A 19,993-nucleotide genomic window follows, 5' to 3' on the forward strand; every position below is an offset into this window, starting at 1 on the left:
AGCAAGCACAGGATTGAGTATTTCGAGTAGAGTTTTCCTTCCCCGTGCGGTTTCAGTACTGAAGTCTGCCCTGTGGAAAGGTGAAACCTGCAGAGTGTTTGAAAATGTTTTCTGCTTTCAACTTAATTCATCTTAAGCAGAACTCTCTGTTGGCATTTTACAGCAAGGCAGTAAAAACGCAAACAGGATGTTTTAACCCGTATTTTGTTGCCTGTGTGTAGATTTACAGAAGTCTCCTTATTACTACATAATCGTGCTTTTCATGTGCGCCATTGGCAGAGAGTTCTGGCCGCTGTAGTGCTAAGTGCAGATGAATTGGTAGAACTTCAGTTCACCACATCTCTTCACCTGAAATGAGAAGCCTTGGTCTAAAATGGCATAAACATAGTATAGCAGATGTTACTGAATTGTTCTTTCCATCGCAAACGTTCTATTCATAAGCAAAAGCAACAGTGGGAGCTGTGGTCTGTTTATGTACCAGTACGTGGCAGGATGTTTGACGGGGTGAATGACTGACCTGGATGGACAGGCAAGTGTTCGCAATGATCCGTGGTTCATGTCAAAGTTTTCCAGGTTTCCATGAGCAAAACTTGTTCCTCAGCTCAAGCCGTTCTTACTCTGACACGTAACTTCTCCTTTAACATACAGGTTAGTGAAAAACATATGCATTTGTCTCCATATGCTTCGTTTGCTTTGAAATCCACAGTGAAGCTCAGTTTATACAGGAATTTTAGGGGGTCATAGTCTTGAGAGATACATATATTTATATGCAGGCATATATATATATAGATATAAAATAAACTCTGACTAAACACAAGGTCAGAGTTGTTTTCTATGCCAAAAAGAGATGTCGAGAGCAGCGGTGGTTTAGAGATGGGAGGTGTGTGCTCCCTTTGAGAGGAGAGCAGGGCCAGGCAGCTCCTGCAAACGGGGCTTGTCATACAATAGTATTTCTAGCTGAGGTTCCCATACAGAACTGTATGGTTCCCATACAGAACTCTGTGGTCTTTCTCGTCATGTCCGTTTGCAGCCCTGTGAGCCGCTGGATTTAGCGAATCCTGGTCAGCGCCAACGGGTGCAGGATGGGGAAGGCTGGGGGGTCAGAAACGGGGGCTGATGGCAGAACTTCAGTTAGACACGATCCCTTCAGGCTCGTCTTCAAGTTGTCTGTGGTTTTATTTGGCTGTGGCTTTAAAAATGCGTCTGTTTGTCCGACTGGCAGAGTCCCCAGCTGCATTATCTCTGCATTACTTGTGTGTGGATGGTAGGAACCACCTCCTGGCTCCACCGGAGGAGAAATGGGCTCCGGGGCGCTGGGGAAGCCCAGTGGGTTGGGCAGGATGGTGGCACAGGCGCCGTCCCGGCCTCGCTGCTCTTGGCTTAGCGAATGTTTCATGGGTGTGGTTTAATTTAAAAAAATCAACCCTGCAATGCAATGTGTGCTCTAATTTGAGGACACCATTTAGTGATTTTAATTGTGTGACAGTATTTTGGTATTTTCAATACCCAGTAGTAGGTTAATGACTGTTCCTTGAAGAGTGGAGTTTATATAACACAAGTCATTACATAAGGAGGCTGATTGTGGCCTGAGGAACACAAGGAAAACAAATATGCAAGAATGCAAAACCCAGAACAAGCAAATTCTGTTTTGATGGCCCCAAGACGCCTGAAAAAGAGATGAATTGTGTTCCAGCAAGGTGAAGATAACCTTGAGGAAGGCTGAGGATTTGGAGGGGAAACCGCTGCCCGGCATAACCACCACCAACCTGTGTGTGATCTGTTCATCCCCATCGCACGGTTTGCATCAAAGAGAACAACAAACAAACAAGCAAAAAGTTGCTGGCGGGTCACTGTCTGTTATTTTCCCAGAGGCTCCTAAACGCGGCCCGAGTTGGACTGACCCAACTGCGCGCTGAAATAAAACCGCGGCAGAACCTGGAGCGCGACCTTTTGCTTGGACCTTAGATCTCAGGTTTGATAGACGGGATGAAGTTGTACGGGGGGGATAATTTCGCTTCTGCCACAAAAACAAGCACGTCTTCTGTGTCTGCATCACTCAGGGAGCCGAGATCCTTGGTGGAGGTGGGAATTGCTCCCAGTTCTGTTGCAAACACCCTCAAAGAAGAGTCGGGCACCCCCAGCCGCCTTCGGGTGCCCCTTCGGGCATCCTCCCCGGGATGGGCGCAGGACCCGGGCCAGGCCGGGGCACACGGCTGGGGGACCCCCCTGGAGGGGCCGTGGTTTGGGGAAGGAGGGAGGTGCCGTGGGAAGCGCGGGGGCGCGGCGGAGTTCGGGGCTCCCGGGTCCCCCCCGCACCGCCCGGCCGGCCCGTGGTCCCTCCGGGATGCGAGGAAGACGGGGCCGACCCCGGGCGGGAGGAAGGGCGGGGTGAGGATGGCGTGTGGGATTCAAAATGCGGCCAAGCGCCGCTGCCGCCGGGGTTTCGCTGGGGAAAAGCGTGCGGCGGCGAGGCGGGAGAAGCCCCGCAAGGGCAGGTCCGCAGAGCTGTCGCTGCTGCTGCTGTCGCTCGCAATGAGCCGCTCCCGGAGCAGCGCCTCCCCACGTAGGTAAATGCCCGGGCTGGGGAGGGGGCGGCCGGCTCTGCCTGGGCGCATCTCCCCGCTGCATCCCGCATCCCTCCCCCCGGGCCCGGGAGGGGCTGGGCCGGGGGCTCCCAGCAGCGGGGACACGCAGCCCCGAGCCGGGAGGGTGGGTTATTTTTAGGGGGGTGGTGGTTTGGGGTTTAGGTTATTATTTTTTTTGTGCACCCAATGGGAGGGGGCTGATTTTGGGGAGGGTCGGGGAAGAGGATGCAATGAGGCTCCCCCGGACTGGGTGATTTTTGCAGCCTGCCTCCTCCTCCCCCAACCTCCCCCTCTATCCCCCCCCTGGTTTTGGCTGGCTCGCTTTCCAATTGCTGCATGAAGGGCTGTGCTTGTGGCGGTGTGTGCCCGCTCCCGGAGACGTGGCGCACCTCCCTCGGCTGAGGCCGCCGGAAAGGGATATATATATATACATATATATAGATATAGATATATATATATATTTATTTTTTTTTTACCTGTCACGTTTGTCCTAGAAAGATAAAAAAGTAAAACGGGGAGGGCTCGGGAGCCCGCGGCAGCCCCGGCCCGGGGGAGCGCGGGTGTGCGCGGGGGGCGCCCCGCCGCCCCTTCGCCCCCCGCCGCACCGCAGCGAGCGGGGCCGAGCGCGATGCGCCCCGGGCTGGGCTCTGCGGAATAGCGCGGCCGCCGCTCGCCGTCCGCGGGCTGGGGGCGGACGGACCCGACCGCTGGCAATTCCCTCTTGATGTCCATGAATGCAAACACCATGATTTTCATGATCCTGGGCGCCTCTATCGTTATGGTAAGAGATTTTGCTTATCTCCCTCCCCTCCATTCCGCCCTCCCCCCGCGCTGTCCCTTCGCCTGTGCACCTCCGTGTGTGTGTGCATGTGTGTGTGCCCCATTAAACACCCCAGATTATTTTATTTATGACCGCTTCAGTCTTTGGCAATCAAACTAGAGTCAATGTTTTATTCCATCATCCAGAGTTGACCAGATGCCTTGGTTATGGGCTCTTACAGGCAATAGCTTGCTTGATGGACATGAATGCGTTGTTGGACAGATTTCACAATTACATCTTACCGCATCTGCGAGGGGAAGACCGAGTTTGTCACTGCAACTGTGGCAGGTAAGTGACCTGCAGCGAGCCCTCTCCTGCCCCCCAGCCCCTTCCCACCCCCTCTTTGAAGGCACAGCGAGGCGGTGGCCAGCGGCCGCCTGCTGCTGGCTGGACTCCCATGTTTGCATTCTGGCTGTGTCTCACCTTCCTCAGCAGCTCCTGCGTGAACACAGGCTTGCTTTTTTGTGTATTTTTCTTTTCCTCAGAAAAAGAGTTTTCTGTGGGCCTGGAAGCCCATTTTCCTTTGTGCCCATACTTGTGTATATGCATCTGTGAGCCCTGGGAAAGTAACTTTCATTTAGACGCTTGTCATTTTGCCTTTGTTGTCACTGGGCTGTGTTGTTTCTCAGAGTGTTTGTGGTCTGGCTGTTGTGGTTGGTGGTTTTTAAACGGAACAGGGTTTGGAGAACCGAGCAGATCTGTGCCCAGGTAGGAGTGTTGCTGTCTAGGACAGTGTCACTTTGAGGCTTTGTAATCTTTGATCAGCTTTTAATTCTCTGTGGCTTTTCTCCTGAGAGTTGTAATGATTCTGGACAGAGCACACCGAGGTCTGTGCTTTTCTGGAGCGTTTAATAACCTGAGAGCATCGGGATGGATTCTGTGCAAGGAGCAATGTCTCTGCTGTGTGCAAGTTTATGACTGGACAAATACCTGCCTCTCTGCACGGCTCTTTGGCAATGATGCTCAATCCTCCTGAACAGCACAGCACTTCTTGTGCTGCGTGTCATCGCTGAGGTGCTCAACTTCGGCTGGGTTAGAGCCTGGGGACCGAGTTGTGGGGAGCTGGATTTCTCTCTTCTCCACGGGACTGTTGTTTGGGATCCTGCTCCCACGCTCCTCGAGGCCTCAGTGTCCCCTGTGCCCGGTTGCTCTTGCCTGCTGGAGAGTTTCTGGGCTGGGGGCAGTAAAGCAGCCTGGGGCTGTGCCAGCTGAAGGCCGGGCTGGGGGAGCCCTCCCCGGCACAGCCAACACCTCCATGGAGCTTTTCTCCTCTTGGAGCTGCCTCTGGAACCAGCTGCATCCCATCTCCAGGTGTCACATCCCTCTGGCGTCCCTGACATGGAAGCAAAGATGGGACTGGGATGTGCATCGTTTAACAAAGGGAAACTGCCCTTCCGCTCTGCTTCACTCCCAAAGGCGACCGGTGTCTTTCTCCCCACGGTTCCTCCCCAGACTCCTGTCCAGAACAGCATAGAAGGCACAAGCAGCATCTTTAGGGCCAAACGCAGCCAGGCCCTGAGTGATCTAGTGAGCAAACCCTGAATATCAATACCCAGCTATTTGGGCAGCTCTGCCTTAGGGCCAACTAGGAACGCTGTGGATAAATGTCCAGTGTCTTTGACTTATTTTCTGGCAAGGACTGTCTTTTTCTTAGGTAATTTTTTGAGCCTTCTTGATATTTTTCACTAGTTTGAGTTTTCCTCTGCCTCTTCAACCTGTTTTTCTCTTTACTTGTCACAGCTGTGTTCAGCAGTGCTGCAAATTGGTTACTGGTAATAGACTTGAACATCATCTGGAGCGTCAGGTCTCACGGGTGGTATTAGTGGAATGTCTCTTCTGCCCAGGACTGAGGAGGTGGCAGGGGCACTTCTCTCTCCTCTGTGTCTGCAGAGATGCTGTTGAGGCAGATAAATTAACCACAGCACTCTCTCCAGACATAGCTCATTTCTTAGAAAGTGCCCAAAAGAGCTTCCAAATTGTCAAGCATGGACCTCAAGTTTACCAGTTGCCTTAGGTACGTAGAAGTGATGGCTCCTGCCATCAGAAACAGCACAACCATGTCTACTCCTGGCCATGGGCTCTTGCTGGGCATGAGCATCATTTCTGACGTGTTGATGCTCTGAGGTATTTGACGCTTGCACGAAGCGTCACACTATGATGGGACTTTGGCCTCATGCTCAGGTTTGATCTGTGATCCCCAAGCCTGCCGCCCGAGTTTTCTGATTTAAAAGGCAGGTGATGCTGAATGTGCTTTGTCCCTTCTATAAGGTTTAGTGCACAGAGCACAAGCCATAAGCAATTCTGCCTTGCGCTGGGCAAGGATGTGACCTGGAGCATGTTGTGGGCAAGGGTACCAGGGACTGATAAAGGCCTCTTAATTTACCAGTTACCAAAGGGAGTCCTTGGAGGAGGGAACTGGCTGCAGTTCAGTGTGTTGCAGGGGGGAAAATGAGTAAATATTGCAGGAATGGAATGAGGAATTAGAATAAATGAAGGTTGTTGGAGCATCTTGCTGGACATGGGAGAATGGAGAAGGTGCTTGTGGAGGTTCTGCTGTGTGGTTTTCCACGCCTGCCCGTGGCTGCGGGGACTGGACCCCACGGCTGGCCGGCTGCGTGGGGCTGGGGGTGATGCTGCCCGGGGTGCCTGTGCAACTCTGCAAAGAAACAGGCGGTCTATTTGCTGTCTGTTAAGCAGAAATGTCCACTGAGCCGCTGTTTTCAGTTGGGGTGAGCCTGGGCTGGACGGTGCCGTTGCCACAGGAGTGGTCCAGCTCTGGGAGCTGAGTCGGGTCGTGCCCCGGGCTGTGGGTGAGAGCAAATGTCCTCTTCTGTGGTGGGACAAGGGGTGATGGTTTTAAACTAAAGGAGGGAGGTTCAGGCTGGACATGAGGAAGAAATTGTTGCCCTGAGGGTGGTGAGAGCCTGGCCCAGGTTGGCCAGAGAGGTGGTAGATGAACCATCCCTGGAGACATCCCAGGCCAGGCTGGACGGGGCTCTGAGCAACCTGAGCTGGTGAAGATGTCCCTGCTCATGGCAGGGGGGGCACTGGGGGAGCTTTAAGGTCCCTTCCACCCAAACCCTTCTGTGATTCTATGATCTGTGCGGCGGGGTGTTGCTGTCAGGCTGGACAGGTGCGTTCCCACTCGGTTGCCCTCCCCGCAGCACTACAGCCAAGGAGGGAAACCTGTTGGAAGCCCTGAGGCCAAAGCGCAGCTGTTCGGGGGGAAAACAGTCCTGGCAGTTGCTTGGGGAGGGAATCTGATGTCATGATGGCGCGTGGAGCGAGAACATCAGCAGAGAGACAGGGCTGGCCCTGGCACCTGGTGCTGCTGCTGAGCCTGCAGACGTGCCTGGGCTGGCAGCGACTGCTCCTCTCCCAACATCTGCCTCCTCGCTGGAGGAAGAGGGGGTGACAGCCACATTTAGCACCCTCCGTCCTCAGCATGTGGAGATGTTCAGGCTGTTAAAACCGCTGTGTTCTGGCACGCAGGCAGCCTAGACTCTCTGTTCCCACCTCCTTGGGACACACCTGTCCCCGGGAGAGCGGGGCCGTGCGGGGCTGCAGGAGTGTGGCACAGCCCCAACGGCTCCGTCCCAGCCAGGAAAGGGTCCTGTCGGGAAGCAGAGCGCTGGCAGCAGATCAGGAGCTGGGTGATGTCATGCAAAAGGAAAAACACCAAAGGGCGTCTGTGGGAGCAGGGCGAGCTGGAGAGAACAGGTGACACCTGCCTGGAGCAAGGACCCCTCAAAACATCCCGAGGGGCTTGGAAGTTCCCTGTCTGGGAAAGGACAGGGACCTCGAGAGCTCTGGCATGTATTCTCCTTGTCACTGACCTTCTGAGTGACCTTGGGTAGGTCTTTCCTGCCAGGCAAAGCCTCTCTCTGCGAGCAGGGTTGGAAAAGCCTGAGTGTCAGTCTTACCAAAATGCCAATACGCAGCAGCCAAGCAGCCTGGGCAACCCTCAGGTTACCTCCTTCTGCCCAAGGGACACTTCACCCCTGCTCTCTGGGCCTGATCCCGTCTCAGGCTGCGTGTGCATCTCCTGAGCATCGAGACCCTGCGGTGCCATCGGCTGCTTCCCGGGGCTGCTGCAGCGTGGAGGGTCCCGGGGAGACGTTTCCACCTGTGCGGCGGTGCCATCCGCACGCTCTGCAGCCTGGCAGTGCTGGCAATGGCCCTGGGAGGTGCTGGGCTGCTTGTTGTGTTTGCAGAGAGGCTGCAAGGTCAGACAGGGATGCAGGACAGAGGCTCTTCACCTCCTTCTCACTCTGCTTGCAGCCCCACATCTTGGGGGGCAGCCAGGAGGGGAGGACAAGCCATGTCCCCCCAAATCCTGCTGGAGCTGGGGAACGGGTCAGTCCAGCTGGGTTGTGACAGCTGCAACGTGAGCCTGAGAGATGTGACACGTCTGCCACCGACAGACGGACACCTCGGGAGGGAGCCAAGCTGAGCCAGGGTACCAGTGATGCCCACGGCAGCGCGGGGAGCGGAGGGTGTAGAGGCGGTGACGGGCTCTTTGCATTTAAAACAAGGGATCGGCGGCGCTTTTTGCAAGGCTCCGGTGCTGTGTGTCGGCTGCAGCAGCCAGCACGCACGCAAGGTCACTGGAAGGGACAATAGCGCTTTGGGCAGCTCTGTGTTGAGACTTGCCAGCCGTGCTGGCCACAGCTCCGCTCCGCTTGCCCCGGGAGGGAGGAGGGAAGGTTTTCCCCCTTTGTCACAAAGTCTGGGAGAGGGGACAGGGATGCCCCAGCTCGAGCACACATGCACAGACACAAACGCCGCGCTCCTTCTGCCCAGCAGCTTCAGTCTCTCACCCGAGCCAGGTGCTGTCTGGCTGGGGACAGCTCAGCAAATCCAACCTGGCGTCAGGAGAGCAGCTGCCGGCTCGGCACGCAGAAAGGAGCTGCAGACACCACGGGGGTGTCGGGCCCTTCCTGCCGCCCCCAAGGTGCCGCTCAGCCCAGCGGTGGCCAAGGGGACTGGGAGAGCTGGAGGAGATCCCGCTGCAGCGTGTGGACTCAGCTGTGCCCAGGAGAGGGACCAGAGGTGACCGTGTCCCTTCCCACGGTGTCCTGCAAGCAGAGTACAAGAGCGGTGGAGAAAAGCAGATTGTGTGGTGGGAAAAACATCTTGTGAAGGATGGGAGGAGAGTGTCCCGTGTTCCTGAGGTGCTGCGTGTGTGTGTAGAAATGCAAGTGCTGCAGGCACATCCCTGCTCCTGAGCACCGGGGGAGTTTGGCACTGGGAGGACTGTACCCCAGGACTCAAGTACAGAGCTGAGACCTCTCATAAAAAACACCTCCTGGGTGTAGAGAGCTCCACACTCGTGTCCTAGGAACGGGTCTGTCCTCGGTGTGTCTGGGAGGTTTTGCTTCTCTCAGCCCCAGAGGTGGCTGCGGGTTAGTGATGCTGTGCACAGGGAGGCTTCAGGTAGAACATTGGGTTCTCTGCTCCTGCTGAGGCAACTCAAGCTCTCGAGCATTTCAGGGAGTTGAGGCTTCTGGAGGTGTTTGTGGACTCAGCCCTTAGGCTGTTTCTGTACTACAAGAAGCAAAAGGGAGCAAGTTAAGGACCTGCCGGGTATCGCTGACAGTGACTGGGGACGCGTGGCACATGGGATGTGTGTCAGATTTGCCTTTTTCCCTTCTGCAAAGCTGCTCTGCTGCTTCCCACCCCCTGTGCCACAGCACCAGGTTGTGTGCCAGCCCTACGTGCCGGGAGCTGGTGCCTCTGGTGCAGGTGCCTCCATTAAGCCGTGTCTGAGATTAGGGCTGTTTTCAGTAGGTTCCTTTGAGTGGAGGTTTGTTTGCGTAAATATTTGGACGTTTCTCAGGCGTGATTATTGAGCAACCTGCGCTTCATGCATATTCAGAGGCCTCCGGCGACTGCGTCCTCGCCTGCGTGTGGGAGCAGGGTCGGGTCCGTGGGGGTGGGAGGGATGCGGGTGCGGGGGATGCTGTGCGGGTGGGTGATGCTGGGGAGAACCCATGAAACCGTGGCCTGGCCTTGGGCTGCGAGCACTGGGGATGCGCCTGTGGGGAGGCCAAACCACGCCGGTGAGAACCTGAGATGGTCGGGGAGCTCGCGTGAGCTTTCCAGGAGCGCTGCGGGGTCCCTGCCCTCTGCTGCCCCAGGACGATGAATTCACCGCGTGCTTCCAAGTGCTTCCTCATGGCTGTGAACATCTCACAGGGGAACACTACGGTTCTCCCGGCCGCTGGGCTTTGAACAACATGGTCCTTCAAACACGGGAGTAACAGCTGAAACGTTCCATGTAGGCGAGGTGGACTTGGTTAACGGTCGGACCGATGATCTTAAAGGTCTTTTCCAACCAAAGAAAATTCTATTTTGTTCTGAGAGACGGGACATGAAGCAGAACAGCTTGGGCAAGCGCTGTGAAGCTGCTGGTGCTGCACAGCAGAGGAGTTTGTAACCCCACGAGCAGGATGCCGTGATTGCACTCGCAGGGCTGCGTTCTCAATCCTCACACTGTGTGTACTCACAGGAGGAAAGTGTTATTAACCTCTGCCCGCCAACACGAATGCTGTGCTGCCCTTTATGTCTCTGGAGGGGTGACCCCTCCAACCTCATGCTGTCCTTAATATTATCTTCCGTTTTACAGATGACGAACTTAGGCACAGAGAGCCCGAGTGTCAGGGATGCGACTCGAGTTCCAGGCGTGGGTTCGGGTTTTTATCCTTTCTATCTCGCTCTCTTGCCAATTCCTCCGCTGACAAAAGCACAAAAAGCCAAGACAGCACTTCTGTTCCTGGGGATGTTGGTAGAAACTCAATGGAGTTGTGTTAAATCAGGCCCTGGCCACAAGAACAGGCACTGGATGGGAAATAAACGCACTTTGCTCTTCTCCACTGATGCTTTTCCCCGTTTCTATTCCCCGCAACAGGCATCACGTCCATTATGTTATTCCGTATGACGGGGACCAGTCGGTGGTGGACTCCTCGGAGAATTACTTTGTGACTGACAATGTAACCAAGCAAGAGATCGATCTGATGCTGGGACTTTTGCTGGGCTTTTGTATAAGCTGGTTTCTGGTGTGGATGGACGGGGTTCTCCACTACGCAGTGCGGGCCTGGAGAACCAGCCGGCGGTATGGTAAGTGCAGCCCCCGGGCTCCCCGCTCTGCCCATGGCTTTAGAAAACAGCAATAGTTACGTGGAAATGGCCGAGGATCCTCGCCCTGAGGGTTCTGCTTTGGGAAGCGTCAAGGACGTGCTGCAAAGGGCTGGTTGATAAAGCGACATCTTTGCCCATAGCCAGGCTGATAGATGGGGGAGCTGGGGCTCTGGAGCTGGAGAAGAGGAGACTGAGGGGTGACCCCATTAATGTTTACAGATATATAAAGGGTGAGTGTCAGGAGGATGGAGCCAGGCTCTTCTCGGTGACAACCAGTGATAGGACAAGGGGTAATGGGTACAAACTGGAACACAGGAGGTTCCACTTAAATTTGAGAAGAAACTTCTTCCCGGTGAGGGTGGCAGAGCCTGGCCCAGGCTGCCCAGGGGGTTGTGGAGTCTCCTTCTGTGCAGACATTCCAACCCGCCTGGACACCTTCCTGTGTAACCTCATCTGGGTGTTCCTGCTCCATGGGGGGATTGCACTGCATGAGCTTTCCAGGGCCCTTCCAACCCCTGACATTCTGGGGTTCTGTGTAACCTGAACTAACACAACCAACAGATGCTCCTTCAGAGGCCCCACTGCCCCTCTTTGCATGGATATCCCATTGACTTTAATTGTCAGAGGGGGGAAAAAAGGACAGAAAAGCTATTAAAATACTGAATGACTTGAAATTCCATTGTACTACCTACAAATCTCACCCTCTCCGACTCTGACGGTGTCTGTTAAGTCACCTGTCAGAAATTCTAATCAGGGAAGCGGACTCTCTCTTTCGGAAAGCTTGGCTCAAAACGATATTAATCTTTCATTAGTCTCCCCAAGCCCGCTGGGGCAGTTTTGGTCCAGGGCTCTCTCGAGGCCATTTCCAGGCAAACTGTCACATTTTCCAGCGAGTCGGAAGGGACGGAGCCGACCTGGGGCCCGTGACACCGGTTTTGCTCAGTCCCCCGGCCGTGGTCTCGTCACGCTGCCGAATTCAGCCGGGCTGGGGGAGACGCCGTAGTGAGAGCAGCAATATTGCTCTTCCCAGCTCTCGCCTCTCATTACAGACCCACAGACACGCTATCGCCATCTAACCTACCTCCTTGCGATTGAGTACTGCGTAGATTTTTATTTTTAGTAACACAGGGCAGTGCTAGTAATTAATTTAGTATTTAAGCTGAAATATCCTTTTTTTTCTTTCATTTTTAACTCTCCCCGTGTGTGCATATTCAAAGGCTTTAAGAAGGGGGTGGCCGATATACTGTGCAAAGTAATGAATATTGAGCTTTTATGTGTTTCCTCTTCATTCAAATCAACTATGCAAATGTAGTCATTTTAAAGGCAATAAGCCCTTACCTATTTCTTCATTGAATGAGTACCTAGGCTGAAATTTCCTTCTAAAGATAGAAACGGTGCCTGTGGCTGTGCGGGGTGGGGGGTTATACAAAATACTGCACTGGTACGGAGTGTAGAGCCCTCCCTGAAAGACAAGAGCACCACTTAGCAATGACTCAACGTCACGTTGTGGCCCGATCAGCTTCAATTTTGGTCTGTTAGAATAACCTATAGCTCCTTCCCGATGGAAGAGATTTCTTAAAATAGAAGATATTCTATGGGAGCTCAGACATCCAGTTGCGCTTCATAGTAGCTGCAGTGCTGGTCAGAGCAGGCACATACCAATAATGGCAATAATTCAACTTTACACAGTCTATAGATCACTGGGAGTTTCAGATTCTCCTTGATGGGGCCGGGCTGTGTGTATTTCGGTGTGAAACGACCCAAAGCTCTCACAAAAGTGAATGGCAGCCGAAATGTTGCTACAGGGGAAGGTTTGTGGGCTGAGCCCGGTTTGCATGCAGCAGGGCTGGGCAAGGCAGGAGAACACACTGGAATCCCTCATCTTCCTTCTCCTTTCTGCCTTCCAGACAATTCCTGGTCGTGGATTCCCAAATTTTGTAACCTGAAGGAGTTCAGAAAACGTCACCACAGGCAGTACGAGGAGGCAACCGGGAACATGGTGCACATCAAACAGAAGCTGTACCATAACGGGCACCCGAGCCCACGGCACCTCTGAGGATCGTCCTCCCCGCCAGAGACTGCAGTGAGCGCTTCACACAAGGACTTTGCTCTTCTGCCCGGGAGCAGCTCCTGGTTGCTCCTCTGTGGAAGCCCCGAGGACACGGTTTTATTTCCCCATCCGGGTGTCCCTGTGGCACACCACCATGCACAACTAAGCCAGTCCTGGATGCTACGCAGCCAAGACATTGCACTGTGTTCCACATTTTATTGTCAGACTTGTGTACATATGTAAAAAGCAGACAAACAAAAACAAACAAAAAAAAGAGAAAAGAGATTTGCATTATATTTCCGCCCCCGTTTCCCGGCATTCGCGCTGTCCTGCTCACCCAGCCACCCTGTGGGGAATGCTGGCCACGGGTATGGAGGCGGGACAACATGAAGAAGATGCAGAATTTCTCATCCAAGAGCTTGAACCCCCCATTTCTTTGGTCCCTTGGCTTGGTTTTGCTCCGCTCTGTTCCTCCTGTTTCTGGAATGGCTTGGCCGGCCGCAGGTTTGGATGGGGACTGTGGGCAGGGGGTTGGAAGCACAGCAGCCCCTCTGCTTTGGTTCGTGGGTTTTGGGAGTCGCTGTGGGGGAAGGAAGTCCTGGGAATATATAATGGATTTGTTCTTTGCGTTGCTATACACTGAAACCTGCCTTAAGCAATCCAGGAAATCTTTGTACCAGGGGAGCAGTACCACAAGGTATGAGTTTGTTTAACAGGGCTGGGGCTGCCTGGTTTACACCACTTTTATACTGACGGTACCCTGCTGGTGTCGGTGCTGTTAATTCTTCTCTAATGGAGAGGGGCTGCTTCTGATGTGTGGAGAGAAGTGGATTGAGTTGAATGATGTTAGAGCTGATTTGTACCCTGATCCTACCCCTCTGCTCATAAACACCCCCTGCTCTTTGCTGGGGAGAAACGAGCTGCTCTCCCTGCTCTTCTTAGTGGGGGAGCCTGAGACCCCGGTTGATACCACCCCAGAAACACTGACGATGCATCGAGCGGGTCCTGTTAATGTTCTCACTCCTCCCGCACAAGAACATCCACCTCTTTTCTAATGTCACTGCTCTGACCTGAAACAGCACGTCACTGGGCTTGGCTTGAGGAACACGGCGAGACGTGGGCCTGACGCCAAACTCATCCACAGATCCAGCATCCCAAGGATGGGTTGAATCAAAGTACGAGGATGCTCTAACGTGGTTTTGCCTTTGCTTCCCCTGGTCGCAGCTTAGGTGTGGGGTTCGAGGCAGCTGTCAAGTGTCTGGAACCAACCTCCACAGGCAGAGACCTCCGGTACTTCCAGTATTATCTAGAGGAATATTGTTTGATAAAGCACGGGGACAGCGGGGTGGTGTCTGGTTCCCGTAGCATCGTGTTCTGCTGGGGGAGAGCAGCAAACGCGCCCGGAGCGCATTGCTGTGCAGATGTTGAGCAGCTGCAGTGCAGAGATTCTTACTGAGCGGAATAAGGGAAGGAGACGTTAGCCCCAAGAATTTCAGTTGGTAGCCCTGAATCCCCATCATTTCTCCTTCATTCCTCATTTGGTATCGAGTGGGCTTGTGCTTAAGTGGGGGAAACATCCAGAACAAGCAGATGATTAATATTATCAGGAACTGCTGATTTCTTCTATGGGTTCCTTGACTCTGTCAATGGCCTCCTATGGTTTCATTGCGATGCCTGTGAAGGGAGAAGGACACCATGAGTCCCTGCTCCAGCTTCTGTGTCCTTTTAAATTTGTTTTCCTTGTTTCCTCTGCCCGGGATCAGTTCAGTTCTGTACAAGCCCCAAAAGTGGCCAAGAGCCCAATATCCAATTTTCTGCCATTCCCACCTTTGCTAGTCCCTGGTGCCTCTTTGAGCCTCAGTTTCTGTCTGGACCTAAACAATTGCCCGGTCTCTACTCACGTCTGTCTGCGCGACTGTCTGTCATTCAGGACCCCCCGTGGTTGTGATGTCTGCAGCCACCTGTTAGTACCTAATGAGCAGAAGAGGCAGCTGGTTTCTGAGCGCCGCAAAGCGCCGGTGCCAGCGTCGCGTCTCCCCCGCAGCACCCGCCGCTCTCTGCGCGACACCGTGTCCCCGTCCCGTCCCCTCCCCGGTTCTGCTCAAGGTGGGAGCCGTCCCAACGCCGCCCGACGTCGTGCTGTCTCGTCCCAGCGCGGTCGCTCCTGTTGTCGCAGCTCGGGTCTCTGTCAAGTCCGCCCTTGCACCGTCGTCTTCTCCTGTGCGTGTGTTCGTTCTGCTTTCGTCTGGTTGTGGGGGTGTTTTCTCCTCGTTTAATTGTCTGAGACGTGCTAGTGTTGACTTGTTTGTTGTTCTCTTGCCTCTGATCCAGTCTTCACACACACAAAAATATATAAAAGAAACCCCAAAAAACCCAACCCACAGAAAGAACAACAGCAAAACCCAAACCCAGCAACAGCCCCAAACACAGAAGGTTCAGGTGGGAGAAAGTGACTCTGGCATCAGGGAGGGGACACGGCAAGGTCAGGGCTGGACGAGGTGCTGGTTAGAACCTGGGGAAGAGAACACGGGGCTGCAAAGCTTCCAGCTGCGTCTGTGGTGGCAGCTCCGTGGGGACAAAGGAGTGGGAAGTGTCACCAAGGCTGAGCGCGCACCCGCCAGATGCTTTGAGGGAGGATCCTGCGGAATTCGATAGTGGGAGGGAATTTTGTGCCGCTTCAGGAGGGGCTATTTTTAGAGCAGAGACAGAGCTTAAATCTGGATGTGCCAGTTCTCAGAGCTGGGATTGACATGGAAATGTTCTCCCGCAGTTCTGGTGTGAGGAGCCCGCGTTTGGCCGCCCGCACAGCCCATGGGTGTGTGCTGGTGGTTGGGATCTGCGGCAAAGGAAAGGTGTGGGGAAAAGCAGAGGCTGGTGAAATCCACCGCATCAACCAGCAGCTCCTTCTTTAAATCCAAGAAGCCACTTACAAGCAACTGCTGAAAGGAAGATCCCAAAGCCAGAACCGTTTGAGAAGATGTGTCCTGTGATTCCATCCATCCATCCATCCATCCATCCATCCATCCATCCATCCATCATCCAACCATCCATCCAACCATCCATCCATCGTGTCATCTTACTGCTCAGCTACCCCTTGAGCCAGCCAGGAACACACCAACTGGCCCGTCTTTGCTGAAGTATCTGGCAGCACCTGTCAATAACCAGTAAAAGACCAGAACAGAGCCCAGAATGCGCATCTCAGGCGTCCACAGCACGGTGGGACGGTTTTAGTTACTCTCACTGCTACTTTCTACCTCATTTTCCAGTTGCACTTCGCTGGGAGAAGAGAACCCCTGACAAAAAGGGATGCTGAAAAGAGCCATGAAGATGATGGAGGACTGGAGCATCTCTGCTCTGAGGAAAGGCTGAGGGAGCTGGGGCTGGTCAGTCTAGAGAACAGAAAGCTCAGGGGGATCAATGTGTATAAATACCTGAAGGAAAGGTGCAAGGAGGACGGAGCCAGGCTCTTTCCAGCGGTGTCCGGAGACGATGGGCACAAACTGAAACACAGGAGACTATTTGAACATCAGCAAACATTTTTCTACTGTGTGGGTGACCAAGCACGGGGACAGGTTGTCAGAGAAGTTGTGGAGTCTCCATCCTTGGAGACAGAAACAGCCGAGAGAAGCTCCCAGAGTACCTCTGGGTGTAATTCTACTACTAGAGCATCGGGTACAAACAGAAGGACATTGGGATCGAACGCTTTGCAATGCTGGTGACGCAGGTGTACAATCCAGTGTCAGGAGAGGCAGGTGGGGACAGACAGGGCATGATCGGTGAGGTAGGGACCACTGGTTCTACCTTAGGATGGAGGTGAGAATTCCCCGTCACTGTGGTGCCCAGGAGAGTACGAAGAAGCAAATGAACTTACTGAAGAAGGAAAAAAAGAAAGAAAACTAAAAAGCCAGACCTGCAGCCTCCATGTGTGTGGCTGTTGGGGCACAGGAGGAAGCAGAGGAGCAGGAAGGTGCGGGCAGGTGGAAGAAGCTCTAGAGCGAGTCCAGGCTCTCAGGACACCCTTCCAGTTGTGTGTGTGTCAGCAGGCGTCTGAGTGTTTATATCCATGTGTGCCCACCACGTGTTCGCCGCACAAAGCCTGTTGCCCTTCTCCAGTACCTGTTCCCCTTCTCCAGCACCTCCCGTCCATTCGCACTCATTCCTTTTCCAGGTCCCTCTGCACCCTGGGATGTCCACGAAGGGGTGACACCAGTGACACTGGAAACCCTTGCAGGACAGAGCACACGGGTTAGGAAGATTAATGAGAACACAGGAACAAAACTTGGGATTGCTCTTTTCCCTGATTGCTAACCCTTTTTGTTTCTGCACTCAAACCGATTTTGCATGCGTCAGGCAGGAAGAGGTACAACACGATGATACTAACAGAGAGAGATTATACTCCGCTCCGAGTCTAATCATAGAATATTCTCTTCTACTGTGGTTGAAAAGCAATAATGGCTAATTTTTTTATTAAATGCACTCGCACAAGCAAATGTCACCTCCAGTTTGCTGGGAGTCGTGACAACGCTGTGCTGAAGCTACGGGGAGCAGCCGAAGGCCAAGAGCGCTTGGGGGTATGGGAGGCAATAGAAAAAGCACACTGTGATTTTATTTGGGTCAACGAGTGAGTGTATTTCAGCCATTCCTTCCCTTTCAATAAAATGTTTGTATAATAGGTAACCGGTTCAGCTCCCGAAACTAAGCCCGTCCTTTGCTGTTTGTCAGTAAAATAGTTTTTTGCATGTTTTGGATCTGAGTGTTTTTTCCAACCCTTCGAAGCGAACGATGCTCCTGGGGCCGAGGCTGCAGCCCGCAGGTCACCGGGTAGGACGGGGGTTCGGAGAGGAGGAGGCGCGAACAGGGATTGAATGGGGCGGGGAGGAGCTGTGCCCAGCGCCCATCCATGGAGAACGGCTCTGCAGTCTCCCCAGATTATGTTACATCATCAGACGCTGTCCCAGATCTTACCCTGCTTGTCTCCCACTCATGGGAAACACAGGGAAGCTCTAAGGTCCAAGACTGATTTAAAAAGAAGATAAACATTTTAATGTTAAAAGCAAATCCTGCGTGCAAGCTTCCCCTGGAGTTTGGGTCTCTCCTGCCTCAAGGCAGAAGGCTGCAAGGTGCAGGGCTTAGGCATGGAGACCTGAGCTCATTTTCCACCCTACAGCAGCGACAACACCACCATGAACCAGCCCTTTCATGTTCTTCATTCTGCTCTTTTCTGTCCTGGAATGGGACCACACAGACGCAATCAGAGCGAGTCTGACACCGAGTGGGACTCGCTCCTTCTGCGCAGAGATGCTGATGCACGAGCTGTTCCACAAGCCTGGGTAAATCTGGGCACAGCTCACTCAGACTTGGTGGAGACACCGTGTGAAAGCAGAGCGGCAACAAAATAACCCAACAGCCAAGCAAAGAAACCCCCCCAGCAGGAATAAAACCCACAGCAGCAGGAGAGAGGAGAAAACCCAGCCAGGCAGCAAGGCAGGGAGCCGTTGTCATGGAACTGACTGAGGCTTCCAGGCACTGGCATATCCAGCTATGTTTGGGGGTAAAAATTGGCCAGCAGCAGAGACAAATGATTTGACTTGTGTTAGGCGAGAACAATTAGACTTAGGGCAAGAGCTGGAGGACATCGCAATAAAATGGAAACAGCCACGGACAATGGATTATAAAAGAATCAGTGTTCAAAACACAAACACAGGTTTGCAGAGAAACATTTCCTGCGGAACCTCCTGTCTCCCCAAAGCCCTGCAGCTCGGGACACGCGCTGCTGAGTGTGCGGCGTTCGCATCCTTGTACGTGCACAACGGAACTTTCCTCCCCGTGTATCACAGCCAAAAGTAAATACATTAATGGATGGCAATTGAGGATAGATAGATGACCACGTTATAAATCTGTCTCCCAGCTGCAATGCTGAAGCACAGAGAAGGCGTTTCAGCTGGCAGTGGCACAGATTGGGAGTGATGGATTGCCTGCTAATCCATCTGCTCTTAGGTTTGCTCTCCAATACAAAATACTATTTTAATAAAGTGCTATTAGCTCATAACTCACTCAGTGTCAAGGCGAGGAGATAACCCCAGCCCGAGGTTGCCATCCTAGATCCCTGCACGGCGTGTTAACAAACAGCTCGCTGGGTGCCACCTCCACAGGGACATCATTCATCCTGTGAGGTGACAGCAAACCAAACCTACTGATGAGGCTGGCAGAGGTGACAGAGGCCTTGCATTTAAATCTTTGATGAGGCAGGAGTTGAACAATGACAGGTGGCCTTTTTTCTCCTTTCCTGTGGCGTTCCACGTGAGCAGCGGCAGCGACAGCGACCGGCACAGCTATTCGGCAGGCAGGAGCGAGTTCCTAGCGTGAAGTGTAGAAATGACTCTACTTATCCTTCCCTTCCTTTTTAAAGGAAAATAAACTAAAAAAAGCAGACTTCATTTAGTAGAGAGAGCAACATCTGGGCTGCACAAGGGGAAAGAACTTTGCCCCTTGGGATACAAGCAGCACCAGCCAGAGAACATCTCAACACGCACCAGAAATGCTCAAGTGTCCACGTGCTCTCAAGAGCACCCGTGTGTCTGTCCTCAAGACAGACGCTCTTTCCATCCGCATGAATCCCATAGAGCAAAGCTCAGGTAAGGAGTAGTCACATCCATTGTTAGGAGTGATCATAAAAAGCCTTTCAGAACTCCCTGAAAAGTACTTGGGCAAACCTGAGCACCCTTAGGGCAGCCTCTGCTTCCCGCTGTCTTCCCTGCCATGGCAAAAGGCTACTTGCAGCTAATTGTTCTCCCAAACCTGCAATTAATCACTGCTGCACAGCGCAGAAGCGCGGATCGCGGCTGCATTACACCACCGGGCTCCCTCCGCTTCCACGCCGGGACCTGACGCAATCTGACGGAGGAGCCGCGTGAAACCGCTGAGACAGCAACTGCGCAGCTCTCCAGCAGGATCCTCATCTACGGGATCAGCAAAAGCGCAGTCAGACGGCATAAGGACAAAACAAATACCGTTCTCCTCCCCGCGGCTCCTCTTGTGCTTCATGGGGATGATTACGGAAAAGAGAGGAAAAGTATCGGAGGTGTATGTCACAATTACACATTTTAATCACACAATATCAGGCTGCTCCCTCACATCATTCATTAGCTGGAGGTATTTAGCAGAGAGTGGCTCTGCTTAGCTCCCTTCCATCTCTTGAGGCTTAACAGAAATATACTTCCAGTAAAATCTTAAGAGGAAGGGGAAAGCCTAGAATAGCTAATCCTCTGGTAAATCAGTGGGCTAAAGGACAACTATACCCAAACATAAAAATAAAATATGCAGTTTTGGTTTATATAGCGAGTCCTTCCTCTCTTCCAGTGCTGCCCGCAGCAGCGTAGCTTGTAACAAGCAGCTGTT

The 19,993-nt window shown here is 53.2% G+C and overlaps 1 protein-coding gene across 5 annotated transcripts; it reads left to right on the forward strand.

The window, feature by feature from the left end:
- The first annotated feature begins 1,549 nt into the window (after window positions 1–1,549).
- Window positions 1,550–17,334, forward strand: TMEM240 (transmembrane protein 240). 5 transcript variants are annotated; one of them, XM_065037467.1, is made up of 5 exons: window positions 1,550–2,567; window positions 3,080–3,366; window positions 3,587–3,693; window positions 10,316–10,524; window positions 12,453–17,334. In XM_065037467.1, the coding sequence occupies exons 2-5, from the start codon at window positions 3,310–3,312 to the stop codon at window positions 12,599–12,601; spliced, it is 522 nt and encodes a 173-aa protein (XP_064893539.1). In that variant the 5' UTR covers window positions 1,550–2,567; window positions 3,080–3,309; the 3' UTR covers window positions 12,602–17,334. The 5 variants fall into 5 exon arrangements, with proteins under 5 accessions (XP_064893539.1, XP_064893543.1, XP_064893542.1 ...); XM_065037469.1 differs by having other exon boundaries at window positions 2,027–2,567; window positions 3,552–3,693; XM_065037471.1 differs by lacking the exon at window positions 3,080–3,366 and having other exon boundaries at window positions 1,560–2,563.
- Window positions 17,335–19,993: the final 2,659 nt, after the last annotated feature.

Source organism: Columba livia, chromosome 21 (assembly GCF_036013475.1).
Source record: "Columba livia isolate bColLiv1 breed racing homer chromosome 21, bColLiv1.pat.W.v2, whole genome shotgun sequence".
NCBI classification, from domain to species: domain Eukaryota; kingdom Metazoa; phylum Chordata; class Aves; order Columbiformes; family Columbidae; genus Columba; species Columba livia.

Coding starts and splice junctions, on each gene's coding strand:
- TMEM240 (XM_065037466.1), top strand. CDS start 3,494: ATGACCGCTTCAGTCTTTGGCAATCAAACTAGAGTCAATGTTTTATTC. Junction 3,694..10,315: donor TGTCACTGCAACTGTGGCAG/GTAAGTGACCTG, acceptor TCCCCGCAACAG/GCATCACGTCCATTATGTTA. Junction 10,525..12,452: donor GAGAACCAGCCGGCGGTATG/GTAAGTGCAGCC, acceptor TCTGCCTTCCAG/ACAATTCCTGGTCGTGGATT.